Source organism: Neoarius graeffei, chromosome 9 (assembly GCF_027579695.1).
Source record: "Neoarius graeffei isolate fNeoGra1 chromosome 9, fNeoGra1.pri, whole genome shotgun sequence".
Lineage (NCBI taxonomy): Eukaryota > Metazoa > Chordata > Actinopteri > Siluriformes > Ariidae > Neoarius > Neoarius graeffei.
The window spans coordinates 38,756,320-38,777,159 of record NC_083577.1 but is presented as its reverse complement, the minus strand read 5'-3'; the positions used below and the strand labels follow the sequence as shown (position 1 = coordinate 38,777,159).

The 20,840-nt window shown below is 47.0% G+C and overlaps 1 protein-coding gene across 2 annotated transcripts in view; it reads left to right on the top strand.

Moving 5' to 3' along the window:
- The window catches only part of LOC132891652 (MORC family CW-type zinc finger protein 3-like), a 113,041-nt gene extending 93,716 nt beyond the window's left edge, over positions 1–19,325 (top strand). For both annotated transcript variants that reach the window (XM_060929444.1, XM_060929445.1), the window contains 5 exons: positions 14,949–15,223; positions 15,408–15,518; positions 15,601–15,745; positions 15,865–15,903; positions 16,279–19,325. In XM_060929444.1, the coding sequence (XP_060785427.1) occupies positions 14,949–15,223; positions 15,408–15,518; positions 15,601–15,745; positions 15,865–15,902 (569 nt within the window). In that variant the 3' untranslated portion in view covers position 15,903; positions 16,279–19,325. The remainder of the gene's footprint in view (positions 1–14,948; positions 15,224–15,407; positions 15,519–15,600; positions 15,746–15,864; positions 15,904–16,278) is intronic.
- Positions 19,326–20,840: the final 1,515 nt, after the last annotated feature.

The following is a 20,840-nucleotide window of genomic DNA, read 5'->3' as shown; positions in this document are numbered from 1 at the left end:
TATGGAGCACCAACCCAGCAGCCCCATGGAATCCTCCCCGTTCACCGACCTGGTCCACGCCCTCGCCACGGCTCAGCAAAGCCAGCACCAGGCGCTCGTCACACTCCGAAAGGAACAAGAGCAGCGCTTCGATGCCCTGGTGCTGGCCCAGCAAGAAGATCGCAAGGCGTTCCGGCGTCTCCTCGCGTCGGCGGGGCCCACCAGCGCTCCGGCCGCGGGCCCGTCTCCCCTCACCTTAACTAAGATGGGCCCGCAGGATGACCCCGAGGCTTTCTTCACGTTATTCGAGCAGGTCGCTGAAGCCTCGGGGTGGCCGATGGAGCAGCGCGCGGCGCGCCTCCTCCCCCTCCTGACGGGAGAGGCGCAGCTGGCTGCACTACAGCTCCCCGCCGATCGCCGGCTGGCCTACGCCGACCTTCGCCGGGCTGTTCTTCAGCGCGTGGGGCGCACGCCGGAGCAGCAGCGCCAGCGCTTCCGCGCGCTGCGGATGGAGGAAGTCGGCAGCCCGTTCGCGTTCGGCCAGCAGCTCCGGGACGCCTGCTGGCGGTGGCTGAGGGCCGAAGATCGCGACGCCGAGGGAATCGTCGATCAGGTGGTACTGGAACAGTTCATCGCCCGCTTACCAGCAGGAGCCGCGGAGTGGGTCCAGTGCCACCGCCCGGCGTCGCTGGATCAGGCAGTCGAGCTGGCGGAGGATCATCTGGCGGCTGTCTCGGCGGCAGGACAGCGGATGTCGACATCTCTTCTCTCCTCTTCTCTTTCTCTCTCTCTCTCCCCTCCTTCTGTGTCCCGTCCTCGCCCCATTCCCCCACCGCGGAGGCGGGGGCCGGCACCACCCCTGCCGGCCCGCCGCACCCGCGGTGCCCTCCCGTTTCTCCCTTCTGTGTCTGTCTCTCCCCCACCTCAGGTGAGTGAGCCCCAGAGCACCGGTGCAGAGGGGAAGCCCGGGCCGGTTTGCTGGCGCTGCGGGGAACCGGACCACCTTCAACAGCAGTGCACAGCAATGGAAGTGGGCGCGGTGGTTCGGATCCCCGACGCGCCAGAGGCCGCCCTCGATCGGGCCGGAGCGTATCGCATACCGGTGAGTATCCAAGGGGCTACATATCAGGCGTTGGTGGATTCTGGTTGTAATCAGACCTCAATTCGCCAAAGCCTGGTTCAAAACGAGGCATTGGGGGGAGCACAAGGGGTGAAGGTTTTGTGTGTGCACGGGGATGTTCACAGCTACCCTTTGGTGTCGGTCCATATTATTTTCAGAGGGGAAAAATTTATAGTGAAGGCGGCGGTTAATCCTCGCCTTACCCACTCGTTAATTTTGGGGACTGATTGGCCGGGATTTCGGGGTTTAATGACGCGCCTAGTAGAGAGTGGGTCCTGCCAGTTGACAGGGGGAGGTCCCGGTGTCGTTTTGGCGGGAGCAGCTGTCGCGGAGCCGTCTACGTCATCTCCGTGTCAGGGTGAGGAGCCACCGGCTCCTCCTCTCTCTATTGGGGAATCCCTCGCGGATTTCCCATTAGAGCAGTCGCGAGACGAGACTCTGCGGCATGCGTTTGACCAAGTGAGAGTAATCGATGGTCAAACGCTCCAGCCGAACGCCACCCCGTCCTTCCCCTACTTCGCGATTATGAAGGATAGGTTATACCGAGTGACGCAGGACACTCAAACTAAAGAGCGAGTCACGCAGCTTTTGATTCCAAAGAGCCGCCGGGAATTGGTATTCCAGGCGGCTCACTTTAATCCCATGGCTGGACACTTAGGGCAGGATAAAACACTAGCCCGAATAATGGCCCGATTCTATTGGCCGGGGATTCGCGGCGATGTCCGTAGGTGGTGTACGGCATGCCGCGAATGCCAGTTAGTAAATCCAGCGGCCATTCCAAAAGCGCCATTGCGCCCTCTACCGTTAATCGAGACCCCGTTTGAAAGAATTGGGATGGATCTCGTCGGGCCATTAGATCGGTCAGCACGAGGGTACCGCTTTATATTAGTTCTAGTGGACTATGCAACGCGATACCCGGAAGCCGTGCCTCTGCGCAATATCTCAGCACGCAGTATTGCAGAGGCACTCTTCCGCGTCATCTCCCGAGTTGGAATCCCGAAAGAGATTCTGACTGATCAAGGCACTACGTTTATGTCACGAACACTACGCGAACTGTATGGGTTATTGGGGATTAAGCCGATCCGCACCAGTGTATATCACCCACAAACGGACGGTTTAGTAGAACGGTTCAACCGCACCCTCAAAAATATCATTACAAAATTCGTAAGTGAGGACGCACGTAATTGGGATAAGTGGCTCGAACCCTTGCTGTTCTCAGTGCGAGAGGTCCCTCAAGCCTCCACGGGGTTCTCCCCGTTCGAATTATTATATGGGCGTAAGCCGCGTGGCATCCTAGACGTGCTGCGGGAAAATTGGGAGGAGGGACCTTCACAAAGTAAGAATGAAATTCAGTACGTTATGGACCTGCGCGCAAAACTCCACACGCTCACCCACCTAACTCAGGAGAATTTGCGGCAGGCCCAGGAACGGCAAGCCCGCCTGTACAACAAGGGTACGCGCCTTAGAGAGTTCACACCGGGAGATAAAGTACTCGTACTCTTGCCCACGTCGAGCTCCAAATTAATCGCCAAGTGGCAAGGACCCTTTGAGGTCACACGGCGAGTCGGGGATGTCGACTATGAGGTGAGGCGAACAGACAGGGGTGGGGCGCTACAGATTTACCACCTCAATCTGCTCAAACTCTGGAACGAGGAGGTCCCCGTGGCGTTGGTGTCGGTAGTTCCAGAGAAGGCGGAGCTGGGGCCGGAGGTTCAAAAGGGGAATTTGGCATCACGTACCTCTCCGGTCCCCTGTGGAGACCACCTCTCCCCGACCCAACTCACGGAGGTCACCCAGTTGCAGGCCGAGTTTTCGGATGTGTTCTCGCCCCTGCCCGGTCGCACTAACCTCATAGAACACCACATAGAGACACCCCCGGGGGTGGTAGTGCGTAGCCGCCCTTATAGACTACCCGAACACAAAAAAAAGGTGGTTCGGGAAGAACTTCAGGCCATGCTCGAAATGGGCATCGTCGAGGAGTCCCACAGCGACTGGAGCAGCCCGGTGGTCTTGGTTCCCAAGGCCGACGGCTCGGTCCGGTTCTGTGTGGACTATAGAAAAGTCAACGCGGTGTCTAAATTCGACGCGTACCCAATGCCTCGTATTGATGAGCTGCTCGATCGACTAGGCACGGCTCGCTTTTACTCGACACTGGATTTAACGAAGGGATATTGGCAGATCCCCTTGACTCCATTATCCCGGGAGAAAACGGCCTTTTCCACACCGTTCGGCTTACACCAGTTCGTCACACTTCCGTTTGGGCTGTTTGGGGCGCCCGCTACGTTTCAGCGGCTGATGGACTGGGTCCTCCGGCCCCACGCCACCTATGCGGCCGCCTACCTGGACGACATTATCGTTTATAGTAACGACTGGCAGCGGCACCTGCAACACCTGAGGGCCGTCCTTAGGTCGCTGAGACGGGCGGGACTCACGGCCAACCCAAAGAAGTGTGCGATTGGGCGGGTGGAAGTACGGTATCTGGGCTTCCACTTGGGCAACGGGCAGGTGCGTCCCCAAATTAATTAGACAGCAGCAATTGCGGCCTGCCCAAGGCCCAAGACCAAAAAGGGGGTGAGACAGTTCCTGGGGCTGGCTGGCTACTATCGTAGGTTTATACCTAATTATTCGGACGTCACCAGCCCGCTGACTGACCTCACTAAAAAGGGGGCGCCAGATCCGGTCCAGTGGACGGAGCAGTGCCAGCGGGCTTTCTCTGAGGTAAAGGCTGCACTGTGTGGGGGGCCACTTTTACACTCCCCTGACTTCTCTCTCCCTTTTATGTTACAGACGGATGCGTCGGACAGAGGGCTGGGGGCCGTTTTGTCCCAGCGGGTGGAGGGGGAGGATCGCCCGGTCCTATACATCAGCCGGAAGCTGTCAGTGCGTGAGGGGCGCTACAGCACGATTGAGAAGGAGTGCCTGGCGATCAAATGGGCGGTCCTCGCCCTCCGGTACTACCTGCTGGGGCGCTCTTTCACCCTCTGTTCGGACCACGCGCCCCTCCAGTGGCTCCACCACATGAAAGATGCCAACGCGCGGATCACCCGTTGGTATCTGGCGCTCCAACCCTTTAATTTCAAGGTGGTCCACAGGCCGGGGGCGCAGATGGTCGTGGCGGACTTCCTCTCCCGTCAAGGGGGGGGGGGGAGTCGGCTGCGGGCCGGACGGCTGCCCGGCCTGAGTCGGGCGGTGGGGGTATGTGGCAGCGGGGGCGTGGTCGAGCACCGGTCTGTGACAGGAGGGCGGAGTCGGGGAAGGTAAGTGGCAGATTCACTTCACCTGAGAGCAATTAACCTGTGTTTGTGTGTCTTCCCAGGGACCGCGCCCTATTTAGGGAGGGAGAGCGAGAGCAGAGGAGATCTCTCCCGAACCAGACACCTGATGTGTGTGTGCGCGCGCGTGTGTCTGCGTAAATCCTATTGTGTCCCCTGAAAAGTGGAACAATAAAACTGTTTGTTGAACCTGATCTCTGTCCTGCCGTCCTCTGTGCTCCACCCACACCTAGGGAAAGCTACATATATATTTTTCCGCAATTTTTTGTTATCATCCCTCCAACTTTCTGAGGCCCCCCTAGCGCCCCCACTTTGAAAACCATTGTCTTAGGGCATCCTTTAACAGAGAGCAGATTTTAAGGTGAATTGAATCTGTTTGAAATTTTAAGGTAAAATGCCTCAGATAAGTTCTGTCGGTGTGCCTTCCAGGCAGGGGTTCACCGATCTACGTCATTTCCGGCTTAGGCCATTCTCGGTGGAAGGGAAAGGAATTCCACGCATCACTTTTTGGTGAGACATTTGTAGCAGTTCGTATGGGTGGGTGGGGCACAGAGGGATGGCAGGCCAGAACTGAGTTCACAAAACTCTTTTATTTTCACTTTTCAGTGTCAGTTTCACTCTCTCAGCCATACACGCATGCACACACTCCAGTCATCTGGTTGGGGAGAGAGCTCCCTCTGCTCTCGCTCTCTCTCCTTAAATAGGGTGCGGTCCCTGGGGAAGAGACACAAACACATTAATTAACCTCAGGTGCAGTGATTCTGCCACTTACCTTCCCTGACTCCACCCTCCGGTCACAGACCGAAGTTTGACCACACCCCCGCTGCCACATGCCCCACCGCCCAACTCAGGCCGGGCGGCCATCTGGCCTGCAGCCAACTCCCCCCCCCCCCCCTTGACAGGAGAGGAAGTCCGCCACGAGCATCTGCGCCCCCAGCCTGTGGATCACCTTGAAGTTGAAGGGTTGGAGTGCCAGATACCAACGGGTGATCCGCGCGTTGGCATCCTTCATGCAGTGGAGCCACTGGAGGGGCACGTAGTCCGAACAGAGGGTGAAAGGGCGTCCCAGCAGGTAGTAATGGAGGGCGAGGACCGCCCACTTGATCGCTAGGCACTCCTTTTCAATGGTGCTGTAGCGCCCCTCACGCACCGACAGCTTCCTACTGATATACAACACTGGGCGGTCCTCCCCCTCCACCTCCTGGGACAAAACCACCCCCAGCCCTCTGTCCGACGCATCCGTCTGTAACATAAAGGGGAGAGAAAAGTCAGGGGAGTGTAAAAGTGGCCCCCCGCACAGTGCAGCATTTACCTCCGAAAAAGCCCGCTGGCATTGTTCCGTCCACTGGACCGGCTCTGGTGCCCCCTTTTTAGTCAGATCAGTCAGCGGGCTGGTGACGTCCGAATGATTAGGTATAAACCTACGATAATAGCCATCCAGCCTCAGGAACTGTCTCACCCCCTTTTTGGTCTTGGGCCTCGGGCAGGCCGCAATTGCTGCTGTCTTGTTAATTTGGGGACGCACCTGCCCATTGCCCAAGTGGAAGCCCAGATACCATACTTCCACCCGCCCAATCGCACACTTCTTCGGGTTGGCTGCGAGACCCGCTCGCCTCAGCGACCTAAGGACGGCCCTCAGATGTTGGAGGTGCCTCGGCCAGTCATTACTAAAGATAATGATGTCGTCGAGGTAGGCGGCCGCATAGGTGGTGTGGGGGCGGAGGACCCTATCCATCAGCCACTGAAACGTAGCGGGCGCCCCAAACAGCCCAAAAGGAAGTGTGACAAACTGGTGTAAGCCGAACAGTGTGGAAAAGACTGTTTTTTCTCGAGATAATGGAGTCAAGGGGATCTGCCAATAACCCTTTGTTAAATCCAGTGTCGAATAAAAGCGAGCCGTGCCTAGTCGATCGAGCAACTCATCAATACGAGGCATTGGGTATGTGTCAAATTTAGACACCGCGTTGACTTTTCTATAGTCTACATAGAACCGGCCCGACCCGTCGGCCTTGGGAACCAAGACCACCGGGCTGCTCCAGTCACTGTGGGACTCCTCGACAATGCCCATTTCGAGCATGGCCTCGAGTTCTTCCCGAACCACTTTTTTCTTGTGTTCGGGTAGCCTGTAAGGGCGGCTACACACTACCACCCCTGGGGTGTCTCAATGTGGTGCTCTATGAGGTTGGTGCGGCCGGGCAGGGGTGAGAACACGTCCGAAAACTCGGTCTGCAACTGGGCAACCTCTGCAAGTTGGGTCGGGGAGAGGTGGTCTCCACAGGGGACCGGAGAGGTACGTGATGCCAATGTTCCCTTTTGAACCTCCAGCCCCAGCTCCGCCTTCTCCGGAACCACCAACACCAACGCCATGGGGACCTCCTCGTTCCAGAGTTTGAGCAGATTGAGGTGGTAAATCTGTAGCGCCCCACCCCTGTCCGTTCGCCTCACCTCATAGTCAACGTTCCCGACTCGCCGTGTGACCTCAAAGGGTCCTTGCCACTTGGCGACTAATTTGGAGCTCGATGTGGGCAACAGTATGAGTACTTTATCTCCCGGTGCGAACTCCCTAAGGCACGTACCGTTGTCGTACAGGCGGGTTTGTCGTTCTTGGGCCTGCCGCAAATTCTCCTGGGTTAGGTGGGTGAGTGTGTGGAGTTTTGTGCGCAGGTCAATAACGTATTGGGTTTCATTTTTACTTGGTGAAGGTCCCTCCTCCCAATTTTCCCGCAGCACATCTAGAATGCCACGGCTTATGCCCATTTAACACTTCAAACGGGGAGAACCCCGTGGAGGCTTGGGGGACCTCTCGCACTGAAAACAACAAGGGTTCGAGCCACTTATCCCAATTACGTGCGTCCTCACTTACGAATTTTTTAATTATGGTCTTGAGGGTGCGATTGATCCGTTCAACTAAACCGTCCGTTTGTGGGTGATACACGCTGGTGTAGATCGGCTTAATACCCAACAACCCATACAGCTCATTCAGTGTACATGACATAAACGAGGTGCCTTGGTCAGTCAGAATCTCTTTCGGGATTCCAACTCGGGAGATAACACGGAAGAGCACTTCCGCAATACTGTGTGTTGAGATATTGCGAAGAGGCACCACTTCTGGGTATCGCGTTGCATAGTCCACCAGAACTAATATAAAGCGGTACCCTCGTGTTGACGATCTAATGGCCCGACGAGATCCATCCCAATTCTTTCGAACGGGGTCTCGATTAATGGGAGAGGGCGCAAAGACGCTTTTGGAATGGCCGCTGGATTTACTAACTGGCATTCACGGCATGCCGTACACCACCTACGGACATTGCCGCGAATCCCTGGCCAATAGAACTGGGCCATTATTCGGGCTAGTGTTTTATCCTGCCCTCAGTGTCCAGCCATGGGATTAAAGTGAGCCGCCTGGAATACCAATTCCCGGCGGCTCTTCGGAATCAAAAGCTGCGTGACTTGCTCTTTAGTCTGAGTGTCCTGCATCACTCGGTATAATCTATCCTTCATAATTGCGAAGTAGGGGAAGGATGGGGTGGCATTTGGCTGGAGCATTTGACCATTGATTACTCTCACTTGGTCAAATGCATGCCGCAGAGTCTCGTCTCGTGACTGCTCTAGTGGAAAATCCGCGAGTGATTCCCCAATAGAGAGAGGAGGAGCCGGTGGCTCCTCACTCTGACGCGGAGATGATGTAGACGGCTCTGTGACAGCTGCTCCCGCCAACGCGACACCGGGACCTCCCCTTATTAAACTACGGCAGGACCCACTCTTCACTAGATGACTCATTAATTCCCCAAATCCCAGCCAATCCATCCCCAAAATTATAGAGTGGGTAAGGCGAGGATTAACCGCCGCCTTCACTATAAATTTTTCCTCTGGAAAAAAAATGTGGACCGACACTAAAGGGTAGTTGTGAACATCCCCATGCACACACAACACCACCAATTGTGCTCCCCCCAATGCCTCGTCTTGCACCAGGTTTTGGTGGATTGAGGTCTGATTACAACCAGAATCCACCAACGCCTGATATGTATCCCCTTGGACACTCACCGGTATGTGATATGCTCCGGCCTGATCGAGGGTGGCTCCTGGCGCGTCAGGGATCCGAACCACCACGCCCACCTCCATTACCGAGCACTGCTGTTGGAGGTGGCCCGGCTCCCCGCAGTGCCAGCAAACCAGCCCGGGCTTCCTCTCCGCACTGGTGCTCTGGGGCTCACTCACCTGAGGGGGGGGGAGAGACAGACACAGAAGGGAAAAACGGGAGGGCACCGCGGGTGCGGCAGGCCGGCTGGGGTGGCACCGGCCCCTGCCTCCGGGGTGGGGGAACGGGGCGAGGATGAGACACAGGAGGAGAGGGAGAGAGAGAGAGGAGAGGAGAGAAGAGGTTGTCTGCTGTCCTGCTGTCAGGACAGCCGCCAAATGGTCCTCCGCCAGTTCGATTGCCTGATCCAGCGATGCTGGGCAGTGGCACTGGACCCACTCTGCAGTTCCGGCTGGTAGGCGTGCAATGAACTGCTCCACTACCACCTGGTCGATGATTCCCTCGGTGTCGCGGTTGTCGGCCCTCAACCACCGCCTGCAGGCGTCCCAGAGTTGCTGGCCAAACGCGAACAGCCAGCCGACTTCCTCCAAGCGCAAAGCGCGGAAGCGCTGCCATTGTTGCTTGGGGGTGCGCCCCACATGCTGGAGGACAGCCTGGCGAAGGTCCGCGTAGGCCAGCCGGCGGTCGGCGAAAGGGGAGGACTCCATGGGGCTGTTCTGCTTCTGCGCTCCAAGTTCCAGGTTTCAGCACCACTGTAGCAGTTCGTATGGGTGGGTGGAGCACAGAGGGACAGCAGGCCAGAACTGAGTTCACTCTTTTATTTTCACTTTTCAGTGTCAATTTCACTCTCTCAGCCACACACGCATGCACACACTCCAGTCGTCTGGTTGGGGAGAGAGCTCCCTCTGCTCTCGCTCTCTCTCCTTAAATAGGGCGCGGTCACTGGGGAAGACACACAAACACATTAATTAACCTCAGGTGCAGTGATTCTGCCACTTACCTTCCCTGACTCCACCCTCCGGTCACAGACTGCCGCTTGACCACGCCCCCGCTGCCACAACATTTAAATGTTTTATTTTGTTGAGTTTTCATCTCCACGCCTTGCAATTACATTGAAAATTGAAAGTTTGTGTTAACATCTATAAAATGACACCGAAGAGACCTGTTCATGTCAGTATCACTTTAAACAAGCGAAGGAAAATATCCACATTACTCATAATGAAGGGGGCTGCAAAACAGTCATTAAAATACACAGATGGCAAAAACAAACTTATACTTTTATGGGAATAGTATATGTTAGTTTAGTTTAATAAGTTAACATTTTGAAGAAAAATAAAACTAAAGACAAATTGTATATAATTTTATTACCCCATCACAGCAAGAAGGTTCTGGGTTCAAGCCCAGTGGCCGATGGGGGCCTTTCTGTGTGGAGTTTGTATGTTCTCCCTATGTCTGCATGGGTTTCCTCTGGGTGATCTGGTTTCGCCCACAGTCCAAAGACATACAGGTTCGGCTAATTGGTGGCTCTAAATTGACTGTAGGTGTGAATGTAAGTGTGAATTGTTGTTTGTCTCTGTGTGTCAGCCCTGCGATGACCTGGTGACTTGTCCAGGGTGTATCCTGCCTCTCGCCCATAGTCAGCTGGGATAGGCTTCAGCTTGCCCGCAACCATACTTTGGATAAGTGGTTACAGATAATGGATGGATGGAACATTTAGTCCAAAAATACAATATCAGGAAAGAAGAATGTCTTCAGTACCTCCAACTCTAAAGTCTGTTCTAAAATCAAAAATCAGTACCGTATATCAAATAACAGTTTACGCCCATCCCCACTAGTAGAAGAAATTAACAAAATAGCCAACCAAAAGAAAATAATTTCAAAATTTTATAAAATAATATTCACAGTCGACTCAACAATTTCCATACCAATCAAAGCTTAAGAAAAAGACTTATCATTTACTCCCAATCCTGAATTCTGGACTCAAATCTGCAGGAACACCATCACAATGACTAACAATACTATCCTTCACCTTATACAGTACAAGGTAATCCACAGAGCACATATCACCCACCACAAGATGTGTATGATGGGACTGATAGACTCTGAGACATGCTCACACTGTATATTAAACCCCAGATAATTATGTCCACTTCACCTGGCTCTGCCCACCCACTCAACATTTCTGTCAAGAAGTAATTAACATAATTTATTTTTTTTCGTGGTGCGGTTTCCATCAAATCCTGTGCTCTGAATGGCTGGCGAAAGGGTCCGTATCCTACGGCACGGACCCCAGTTACGGACCACGGTTATGGACCTCTGGCGACTCGCTCGTTCACAACAACTAAAACATAGTAGCATTTGTTGTTAACATTTATCTTTTTTTACAAGATTTATTTATAAGATTATCAAAAACCTTATATATTTCTGCCAGCATTTCTCAGGAGAATAGCATTAATTTTACAGCATAGATAGTGATAACGACAGTCTTCACAGCGAAAGCGAGTTTTACTACCCTGAGGAAGAAGAAATAAAATAAAACATTTCAGGAGAAAGCTAAAAACCTCTAACTTGCTAACGCCGAGCAAAAACATGGCTGAATCCTGAATGACTCAATTTTATATAAATAGGGGACCACAGTGGTGCTTGAAAGTTTGTGAACCCTTTAGAATTTTCTATATTTCTGCGTAAATATGACCTAAAAACATCATCAGATTTTCACACAAGTCCTAAAAGTAGATAAAGAGAACCCAGTTAAACAAATGAGACAAAAATATTATACTTGGTCATTTATTTATTGAGGAAAATGATCCAATATTACATATCTGTGAGTGGCAAAAGTATGTGAACCTCTAGGATTAGCAGTTCATTTGAAGGTGAAATTAGAGTCAGGTGTTTTCAATCAATGAGATGACAATCGGGTGGGAGTGGGCACCCTGTTTTATTTAAAGAACAGGGATCTATCAAAGTCTAATCTTCACAACACATGTCTGTGGAAGTGTATCATGGGTCGAACAAAGGAGATTTCTGAGGACCTCAGAAAAAGCGTTGTTGATGCTCATCAGGATGGAAAAGTTACAGAACCATCTATAAAGACTTTGGACTCCACCAATCCACAGTCAGACAGACTGTGTACAAATGCAGGAAATTCAAGACCACTGTTACCCTCCCCAGGAGTGGTTGACCAACAAAGATTACTCCAAGAGCAAGGCATGTAATAGTCGGCAAGGTCACAAAGGGCCCCAGGGTAACTTCTAAGCAACTGAAGGCCTCTCTCACACTGGCTAATGTTAATGTTCGTGAGTCCACCATCAGGAGAACACTGAACAACAGTGGTGTGCATGGCAGGGTTGTAAGGAGAAAGCCACTGCTCTCCAAAAAGAACATTGCTGCTTGTCTGCAGTTTGCTAAAGATCACATGGACAAGCCAGAAGGCTACTGGAAAAATGTTTTGTGGACGGATGAGACCAAAATAGAACATTTTGGTTTAAATGAGAAGCGTTATGTTTGGAGAAAGGAAAGCACGGCATTCCAGCATAAGAATCTTATCCCATCTGTGAAACATGGTGGTGGTAGCATCATGGTTTGGGCCTGTTTTGCTGTATCTGGGCCAGAACGGCTTGTTATCATTGATAGAACAATGAATTCTGAATTATACCAGCAAATTCTAAAGGAAAATGTCAGGACATCTGTCCATGAACTGAATCTCAAGAGAAGGTGAGTCATGCAGCAAGACAACGACCCTAAGCACACAAGTCGTTCTACCAAATAATGGTGAAAGAAGAATAAAGTTAATGTTTTGGAATGGCCAAATCAATGTCCTGACATTAATCCAATCGAAATGTTGTGGAAGGACCTGAAGCGAGCAGTTCATGTGAGGAAACCCACCAACATCCCAGAGTTGAAGCTGTTCTGAACGGAGGAACGGGCTAAAATTGCTCCAAGCCGGTGTGCAGGACTGATCAACAGTTACCGGAAACGTTTAGTTGCAGTTATTGGATTAAAAATGGCGGCTCGCCTCGGCTTGGTTTTCCCTTTCGGGTGCTCTCGTTTTCTTTTAGAATTTGTGAAAATCTGATGATGTTTTAGGTCATATTTATGCAGAAATATAGAAAATTCTAAAGGGTTCGCAAACTTTCAAGCACCACTGTACATATGCAGCAAAATGTAGTTTTTTTCCTGCCATGGAAGTGCACTTGTATACCGAGGAGAAAGCAATTTGCATTACAGCCGTGAATGAGGATTCAAAATGGCAGCTCTCCTTGGCTCGGTTTTCCCTTTCAGGCACTCTCGTTTTCTGTTAGAATTTGGTAAAGAAAAAAATATATTATTTACCAGCTTAAGGTCGGTCCGTATGGTGAAATACCGTGACCTCGGCCCAGAGGGCCTCGGTCAGTACTTTCAAGACCTTGGTCACGGTATTTCACGATACGGACCTCCCAGCTGGTAAATAACATATGTCTTTATGATCAGCTGCAGTATTCCAATATCTCCACCCCTCTGTCTTCTTGGACATCTCTCCATAAAAAAAAATCCACCAATCCAAAATTCAAAACCTATATTTCTCGACTTCATAATCGGCAAGAAAACTATGCTCCTAAACTGGAAATACATTATACATCACACAATGGTGAAACTTCCTCAAAGAATACGTATCCATGGAACAATTATATTACATTCCAGCACCAACCCTCACACTTTGCAAACATTTGGGATATCTTTATCATCTCATTAGACTTGCCTGTTAACTAATTCCTCGCTCACACACACACACACACACACACACACACACACACACACACACACACACACACAAAAAAAAAAAAATTATAAACCCTCTCCAAAACCTTCTTTTCTTCATTTTATTTTCTATCAAACCTCCTACATCAACACATATACATCCCCTTTAACTTTCTTACAACCCATTATAAGCAATGCTTGATCCTGTCATGTTGATCTGTCTGTATGTATGTTTATCAGTCTGTATGGTTGATTCTCTTCATGTCTCATCATGTCTTCCTATGTCATCTGTTTCTTAGTCTGTTTATCTACTTGGTCTTGTCATGTCTCACCATGTTAGTCTGTCCCTGTATTATCATGGTGTTTGGACATTTAAAAATTACTATAAACAGCAGTAAGCCGTAATAAATTAAACAAAGTCAATATTTGGTGTGAGATGACCCTTTGCTTTAAAAAAGTAGTCTCAAGTACAATGAGTGCAGTTTGATAAGGAAATGAGCTGTAGGTTTTACTGAGCATCTTGTAGAACCAGCCAGAGTTCTTTAGGACACTTTGACTGCCACACTCGCTTCTTCATTTGGCAGCAAAACCCAATCACCTTCATTGTGTTTTCTTTTTTCATCTGAAAAGTGGTCTCTTGGGTAATATGCTGCTCAGATACAAACATTTTTTTCTGTGACTTTTAAATTGTGCTGGGAAACGAATGTTTGGAACTCTAAAATGTTTTTGTACTGATTCGATAATGTAGAAATCCTAAAATAGAAATCTATAACAAAGTTTGCATTAAAAAAAATCGGTACCTAAGACTTTTGCACAGTGTGGGTGTTCCTAATAAAGTGGCCACTGAGCGTGTGTGTGTGTGTATATATATATATATATATATATATATATATATATATATATATAATGAGAGAGAGAGGAAACAAAACATGATGACCACTAATATGCTTAATATGCTGTTCGTCCTCTGCATGTTGGAGCTGCTGCAGATCAGACTTGGTATTCCAGCATTTCCCATTGATGCTGAATCGGATCGAGGTCTTGGGAATTTGGTGGCCAGGGCAACACCTTGAACTCTTTGGCATGGTACTCAAACTATTCCTGAGCAATGTGTGCAATGTGCGTTATCCTGCTGAGAGAGGCCACTGCCATCCGCAAAATACCATTGCCATGAAGTGGTGTACTTTACCTGTTCCAGAACAATGTTTAGTTAAGTGGCATTTCTCAACTTGACATCCACATGAATGCCTGGACCCAGGTTTTCCTAGCAGAACATTGCCCAGAGCATCACACCAACACCAGCTTGTCTTTTTCGCACAGTGCATACTCGTGCCATCACTTCCCCAAGAAAACAGCTCACACATTCCCATGCCATCCACATGATGTCAAAGAAAATGGAATGACCTTCTTTTGTTGGTTCATGCCTTGTTCCTACTCAGACCACTGTCGATAGATATTTACTTGCTGACTAGATGTACCCCACAAACCTTGTCATTTTGGAGAGGGTCTGACCTCTCTGATAGAGGATGTGACCACTATCAAAGCCGCTCAAGTCTTTACACCTTACCATTTCTCTCGTATTCAACACGTCGACCATGAGGACAGACTGTTTGGTTATTGTCTCATATATCCCAGATCTTGTGCAGTTATTATGAGCTAATCAACACGATTCACTTTGTCTGTCAGTGGTCAGAATGTTGTTGCTCATCGCTGTATGACACTATGTTTCATAATAATTGGAAAAATAACTTGCATAAAGATGTTTGATTATGTTTACCGACTTTTGGATCTTCCCTTTCAGCTCCTTGCAGCACTGCATATGTTCCAGATAAAAATCAGATTGCATTGGCTGTGGCACATTTCAGTGAGGGTAATGTGGAGGACATTCAGCCCCTGAAAGTGACAAATGCACATGTGATCATAGAAGTCCAAAATCTGTCCCTCTTTGGCCTGCTCAAAAAATGGATCTTCCAGGAAACTCCCATCAGTGCCCAAGTCCTTCTCTTCTACCAAAAAATGGAAATTGGGAGAAAACTACACATTTACCTGTTGCCAGGAAATGTGCCACTTAAAGAGGTATTCTGCTTCAATTTGTAGATTTATCATTTCAATTTTATAATTTTTGGATTTTCAGAAAATGTCTTTGTGATGAACATAAATTCCACCAAACTATCAGTGATATTTGCTTTTATGGGTTCAAGTTAAATTTTAGTTCATTTTAAAAATTCCATTCAATGAAATATTTTTCCTGTCCATGAAGGTGCAGAATCAACATGAGGGTGACACATTCATTAAGTGTAGCTCCATATGTCAACTGACCCCTGGTGAAAAATACAGACCACTCTGTGAGCCTTATGAATCCCATCCAAAGGTAAACTCCACGTTTATTTGTGGAGAAATAAGATTTCTTGACACACTGAAATAGTGTATTCAGCAATCTTTGGTTTTCTTAGGTGCAGACATTTAGCTGTGATTTTGGTCCCAACTATCACCCCACATTTGAAGTGATACTTGATCCCAAAGCTGAAGACCTCACATTGAGTATTTTGGATGAAATTGGCCAGGAGGTGTGGGAGCCTCATCAGGTCTTTCTTACAGGTAGCTAAGATTTTCATTTTTGTTTTCTTATAGTTCTAGGTTGACATTACTATCATATTATTTAAGGTTACATTATAGTATTGTAGCACTGAATCTTGTTTTTTGTCTTATTTCCTCAGCTGATAGTCAAGAAGCAGTTCCAGTCAGAATAGATTAAGGTAAGACTTTCTGACTGAAATTGGCATCATGTATTTTTCAGCTTCATAAACTCTTTCCCAATAGAGCAAAGTGTGTATTGCAACATTCAATTAATTTTTTTATTCATTGACCACTATTTACTAAACAAACACATGAAATAAGTTCTGACCCTGCAACCTTCTTATGCACTGTATATTTTTAATTACGTTTAAATATTTTGAAAAAAATATTTTGAAAAATATAAATAATTTCCAGTTAAGGTTTCACTGACATTTGTATTAAAAATATGGATTTTAAAGTCATCAAATTAAATTTATTTATGATGAACCTTTGATGAATTCTGTTGAAAGAGTCATGCAGTACGTGCTGTAATTTAATGTTTATCACTATTTTAGGTGCTGAATTTGTAGACGAACACAGAGACATGCTCATATAGAGAGTTTCATCAGTGATGGAAATGGCAGATACTTTGCTAAGAAAGAAAATCATCAGTCATGAAATATACAATTATATCAATAAGGCACCAACACCACAGGAGAAAATGAGGAAATGTACAGATTTCTCAATTCAGGAGGAATGTAAATGAAAGCAGAGTTCTACAAAGTTTGAAAGGAAAAGCAGCCTTTTGTAGTTAATGACCTAGAGTTTAGATCAAATAATGCATCGATGATCCTCAAAGGAGACTTTTACACTGAAATGTGAAATAAAAGTTAAGATCCCAGTAGTGGTTAGTACAAGCACATACTCATTTCCTGCATAAACATTTATAGAATTCTGCAGAATACAAGCACATATTTCTTTGCATATTTTAATCAATATTTTTAGATAATGAAGTTAGACAAAGGCATAGCCTATGTTATATTTCAAAATCAACTATCCAATTTTTTTTTATAAACCCTTTCCTTGACTTGGTGATTTGTATTTTGTACTTAAAAAAAAAAACAACATCATATGGGTGCATTTATGAACTCTTAACTGATATATACATGTACTAGATATCGAGACAATCAATAGAACCAAAAGAAATACAAATTTAGGCATTTTGTTGATGATCATCTTTGTAATATTTTAATTTACAATCTATAAATATTTCCAAGGAAACAGGTGGTGTGTGATATATATAATCACCTAGGTTAGGGACTGTATTTATAAATGTCATTGATGTGTATATTCTACAACATTAGGGATAACTCTCTTGTGCATATGTTTTACATGAGAAATTTTATTGTTTTTTGAAAAATATATGCTCATTTTGAATTTGATGTCAGCAACAGGTTTCAGAAAAGTCGGGATGGGGCATGTTTACCACTGTGTCACATCACCTCTACTTTAACACCACTCTGTAAACGTTTGGGAACTGAGGAGACCAACTGCTGTAGTTTTGAAAAAGAGATGTTGTCCCATTCTTGCCCCATATACAATTTTAGGTGCGCAAAAGTTCAGGGTTTCCTTTGTTGTATTTTGCACTTCATAATGCAATAAATGTTTTAAATGGGAGACAGGTCTCGACTGCAGGCAGGCCAGTTTAGCACTCGGACTCTTTTACTATGGAGCCATGCAGTTTTAATATGTGCAGAAAGCGGTTTGGAATTGTCTTGCTGAAAGAAGGAAGGCCTTCACTGAAAAATATTTTGATGCTGGCTTTTGAACTGTGCACTGATAACAAGCTGGATGGTTCTTCTAACTTTAGCCTGGAGGACGTGGTGTCCATGATTTCTCATCTCATCTCATTATCTGTAGCCGCTTTATCCTGTTCAACAGGGTCGCAGGCAAGCTGGAGCCTATCCCAGCTGACTACGGGCAAAAGGCGGGGTACACCCTGGACAAGTCGCCAGGTCATCACAGGGCTGACACATAGACACAGACAACCATTCCCACTCACATTCACACCTGCGGTCAATTTAGAGTCGCCAGTTAACTTAACCTGCATGTCTTTGGACTGTGGGGGAAACTGGAGCACCCAGAGGAAACCCACGCGGACACAGGGAGGACATGCAAACTCCACACAGAAAGGCCCTTGCCGGCCATGGGGCTCGAACCTGGACCTTCTTGCTGTGAGGTAACAGCGCTAACCACTACACTGCCATGCCGCCCCGGTGTCCATGATTTCTAAAAATAATTTCTACTTTTGATTCGTCAGACCTTGGGACAATTTTCCACTTTGCCTCACTCTATCATAAAAGAGCTCAGGCCCAGAGAAGGTGGCAGTGTTTCTGGATATTATTTATATATGGTTTTAACTTGCATTTGTGGATGCAGTAATGAACTGTTTTCACAGACAATGGTTTTCTGAAGTGTTCCTGAGCCCATACAGTGATTTCCACTCCAGGCATGTGTCTGCTTTTAATGCATTGTCACCTGAGGGCCTGAAGATCACAGGCATCCAATGTCAGTTTTCAGCCTTGTCTCTTGCGTACAGAAATTTCTCCAGATTCTCTGAATCTTTTAATGATATTCTGTAACATAGATGATGTGATCCCCAAGTTCTTTGCAATTTTACATTGAGGAATGTTATTCTTAAATTGTTGCACTGTTTGCCCCTCCCCATTTATATGCCACCGTAAGGTGCAGGAGGCATTATGTTTTCGGGTTGTCCGTCTGTCCGTGTGTCCGTCCGTCTGTGCGTGCGGCCGTCCTGAAACTTTGTGAACGCGATATCTCAAAGGCGAATGAAAGGAATTTCACCAAACTTTCACCATTTGTGCGCTTTGGGACAAACATAAACTGATTAGATTTGGAGATCAAAAGGTCTCAGGTCAAGGTCACTGTGAGGTCAAATGTCTGTCCGAAAACCTTGTGAACACAGTATCTCCAAGGCTAATACAAGTAATTTCACCAGGTCAAGATTACTGTGAGGTCAAATGTCCATCCCCAAATCACAACTTAATAAGGCGTGTAGTCTACCAGGCGGAGGCATCCCCATCGACGCCGTTGGCGTCGAGTTCTATCTAGTTAATTCTGACAGACTCAGCCTCTCTGGGATGCTCTTTTTTTTTTTTTTACCCAACCATGTTACTGACCTGTTGACAATTAACAAAATTTGGGTTTGTTTGTTTTTTTTAGCTTTATGCAACTTTTTCAGTCCTTTGTTGGTCCTGTCCCAACGTTTCTGAAGCATGTTGCTGACATATATAATATGCTAATTTTATATATATATATATATATATATATATATATATATATATATATATATATAAAATTTCTCAGTTTCAACTGATATGTTGTCTTTGTACTATTTTCAATAACATATAGAGTTTCCATTATATGCAAATCATCGCATTCTGTTTTTATTTATGCTGAACACAATGTCCCAACTTTTTTGGAATTGGGGTTTTACAAATGTAAGCTTCTAAGGTTGTTTTGCAAGGATTTGTCTGGATTTGTCTTATTAAATACAACATGAACTACTATGTCAGTGAGCAATAAAGTCAATAAGGCTTGAGTTTGTTGGTGAATTCATTAAACTTTGTGCAAATTATGAAATAAACAAAGGGAAATTTTCCAAATCACCTCCAAATGTTTGTTGTAAAGCAGTTTCCAATCCGATACTTGCGTACAAAAAAAAAAGTAAAAGCAGCTTTATTCTTATGTTGTTGTGTCCATGTTCAGAGGTGGCGGCAGGAAGTTTTGGATGGGGGGGTGACGTGTTGTGCGCCAAAGGCACACCAAATTTAGGGGGGTCCAGGGGCATGACCCCCCCCTCGAAAGTTTGGGATTTTTAACCCTCTAAAACGCCATTTCCTGCATTTTGAAAGGCAAATTTTGGTGGAGTAAAGCTAAGTTGAATGTCTCTATTAGAGTACATTTCATCCATGTATTTTTTTCTATATGAAACAGAACCAATGATACTATTGTTGCATATTTTTCAAATCAAAACTGTGATATTTGTGTATTGAAGCATGTACAGTATGACTGACATATGGGGCTGTATTGGTCAATTGGAAAAACTACATTCCCTTAGTTTTCTCATGGATCCCCCCCCCACACACACACACTCCTTAATGTCCTTGTTGAATTAAAGAGCTAATAGATTTACAGTGGTGCTTGAAAGTTTGTGAATCCTTTAGGATTTTCTATATTTCTGCATAAATATGACCTAAAACATCATCAGATTTTCACACAAGTCCTAAATGTAGATAAAGAGAACCCAGTTAAACAAATAAGACAAAAATATTATACTTGGTCATTTATTTATTGAGGAAAATGATCCAATATTATACATCTGTGAGTGGCAAAAGTATGTGAACCTTTGCTTTCAGTATCTGGTGTGACCCCCTTGTGCAGCAATAACTGCAACTAAACGTTTCTGGTAACTGCAGATCAGTCCTGCACACCGGCTTGGAGGAATTTCAGCCCATTCCTCTGTACAGAACAGCTTCAACTCTGGGATGTTGGTGGGTTTCCTCACATGAACTGCTCGCTTCAGGTCCTTCCACAACATTTCGATTGGATTAAGGTCAGGACTTTGACTTGGCCATTCCAAAACATTAACTTTATTCTTCTTTAACCATTCTTTGGTAGAACGACTTGTATGCTTAGGGTCGTTGTCTTGCTGCATGACCTACTTTCCCTTGAGATTCAGTTCATGGACAAATGTCCTGACATTTTCCTTTAGAATTTGCTGGTATAATTCAGAATTCATTGTTCCATCAATGATGGCAAGCCGTTCTGGCCCAGATGCCACAAAATAGGCCCAAATCATGATACTACCATCACCATGTTTCACAGATGGGATAAGGTTCTTATGCCAGAATGCAGTGTTTTCCTTTCTCTAAACATAACACTTCTCATTGAAACCAAAAAGTTCTATTTTGGTCTCATCCATCCACAAAACATTTTTCCAATAACCTTCTGGCTTGTCCACATGATCTTGAGCAAACTGCAGACCAGCAGCAATGTTCTTTTTGGAGAGCAGTGGCTTTCTCCTTGCAACCCTGCCATGCACACCATTGTTGTT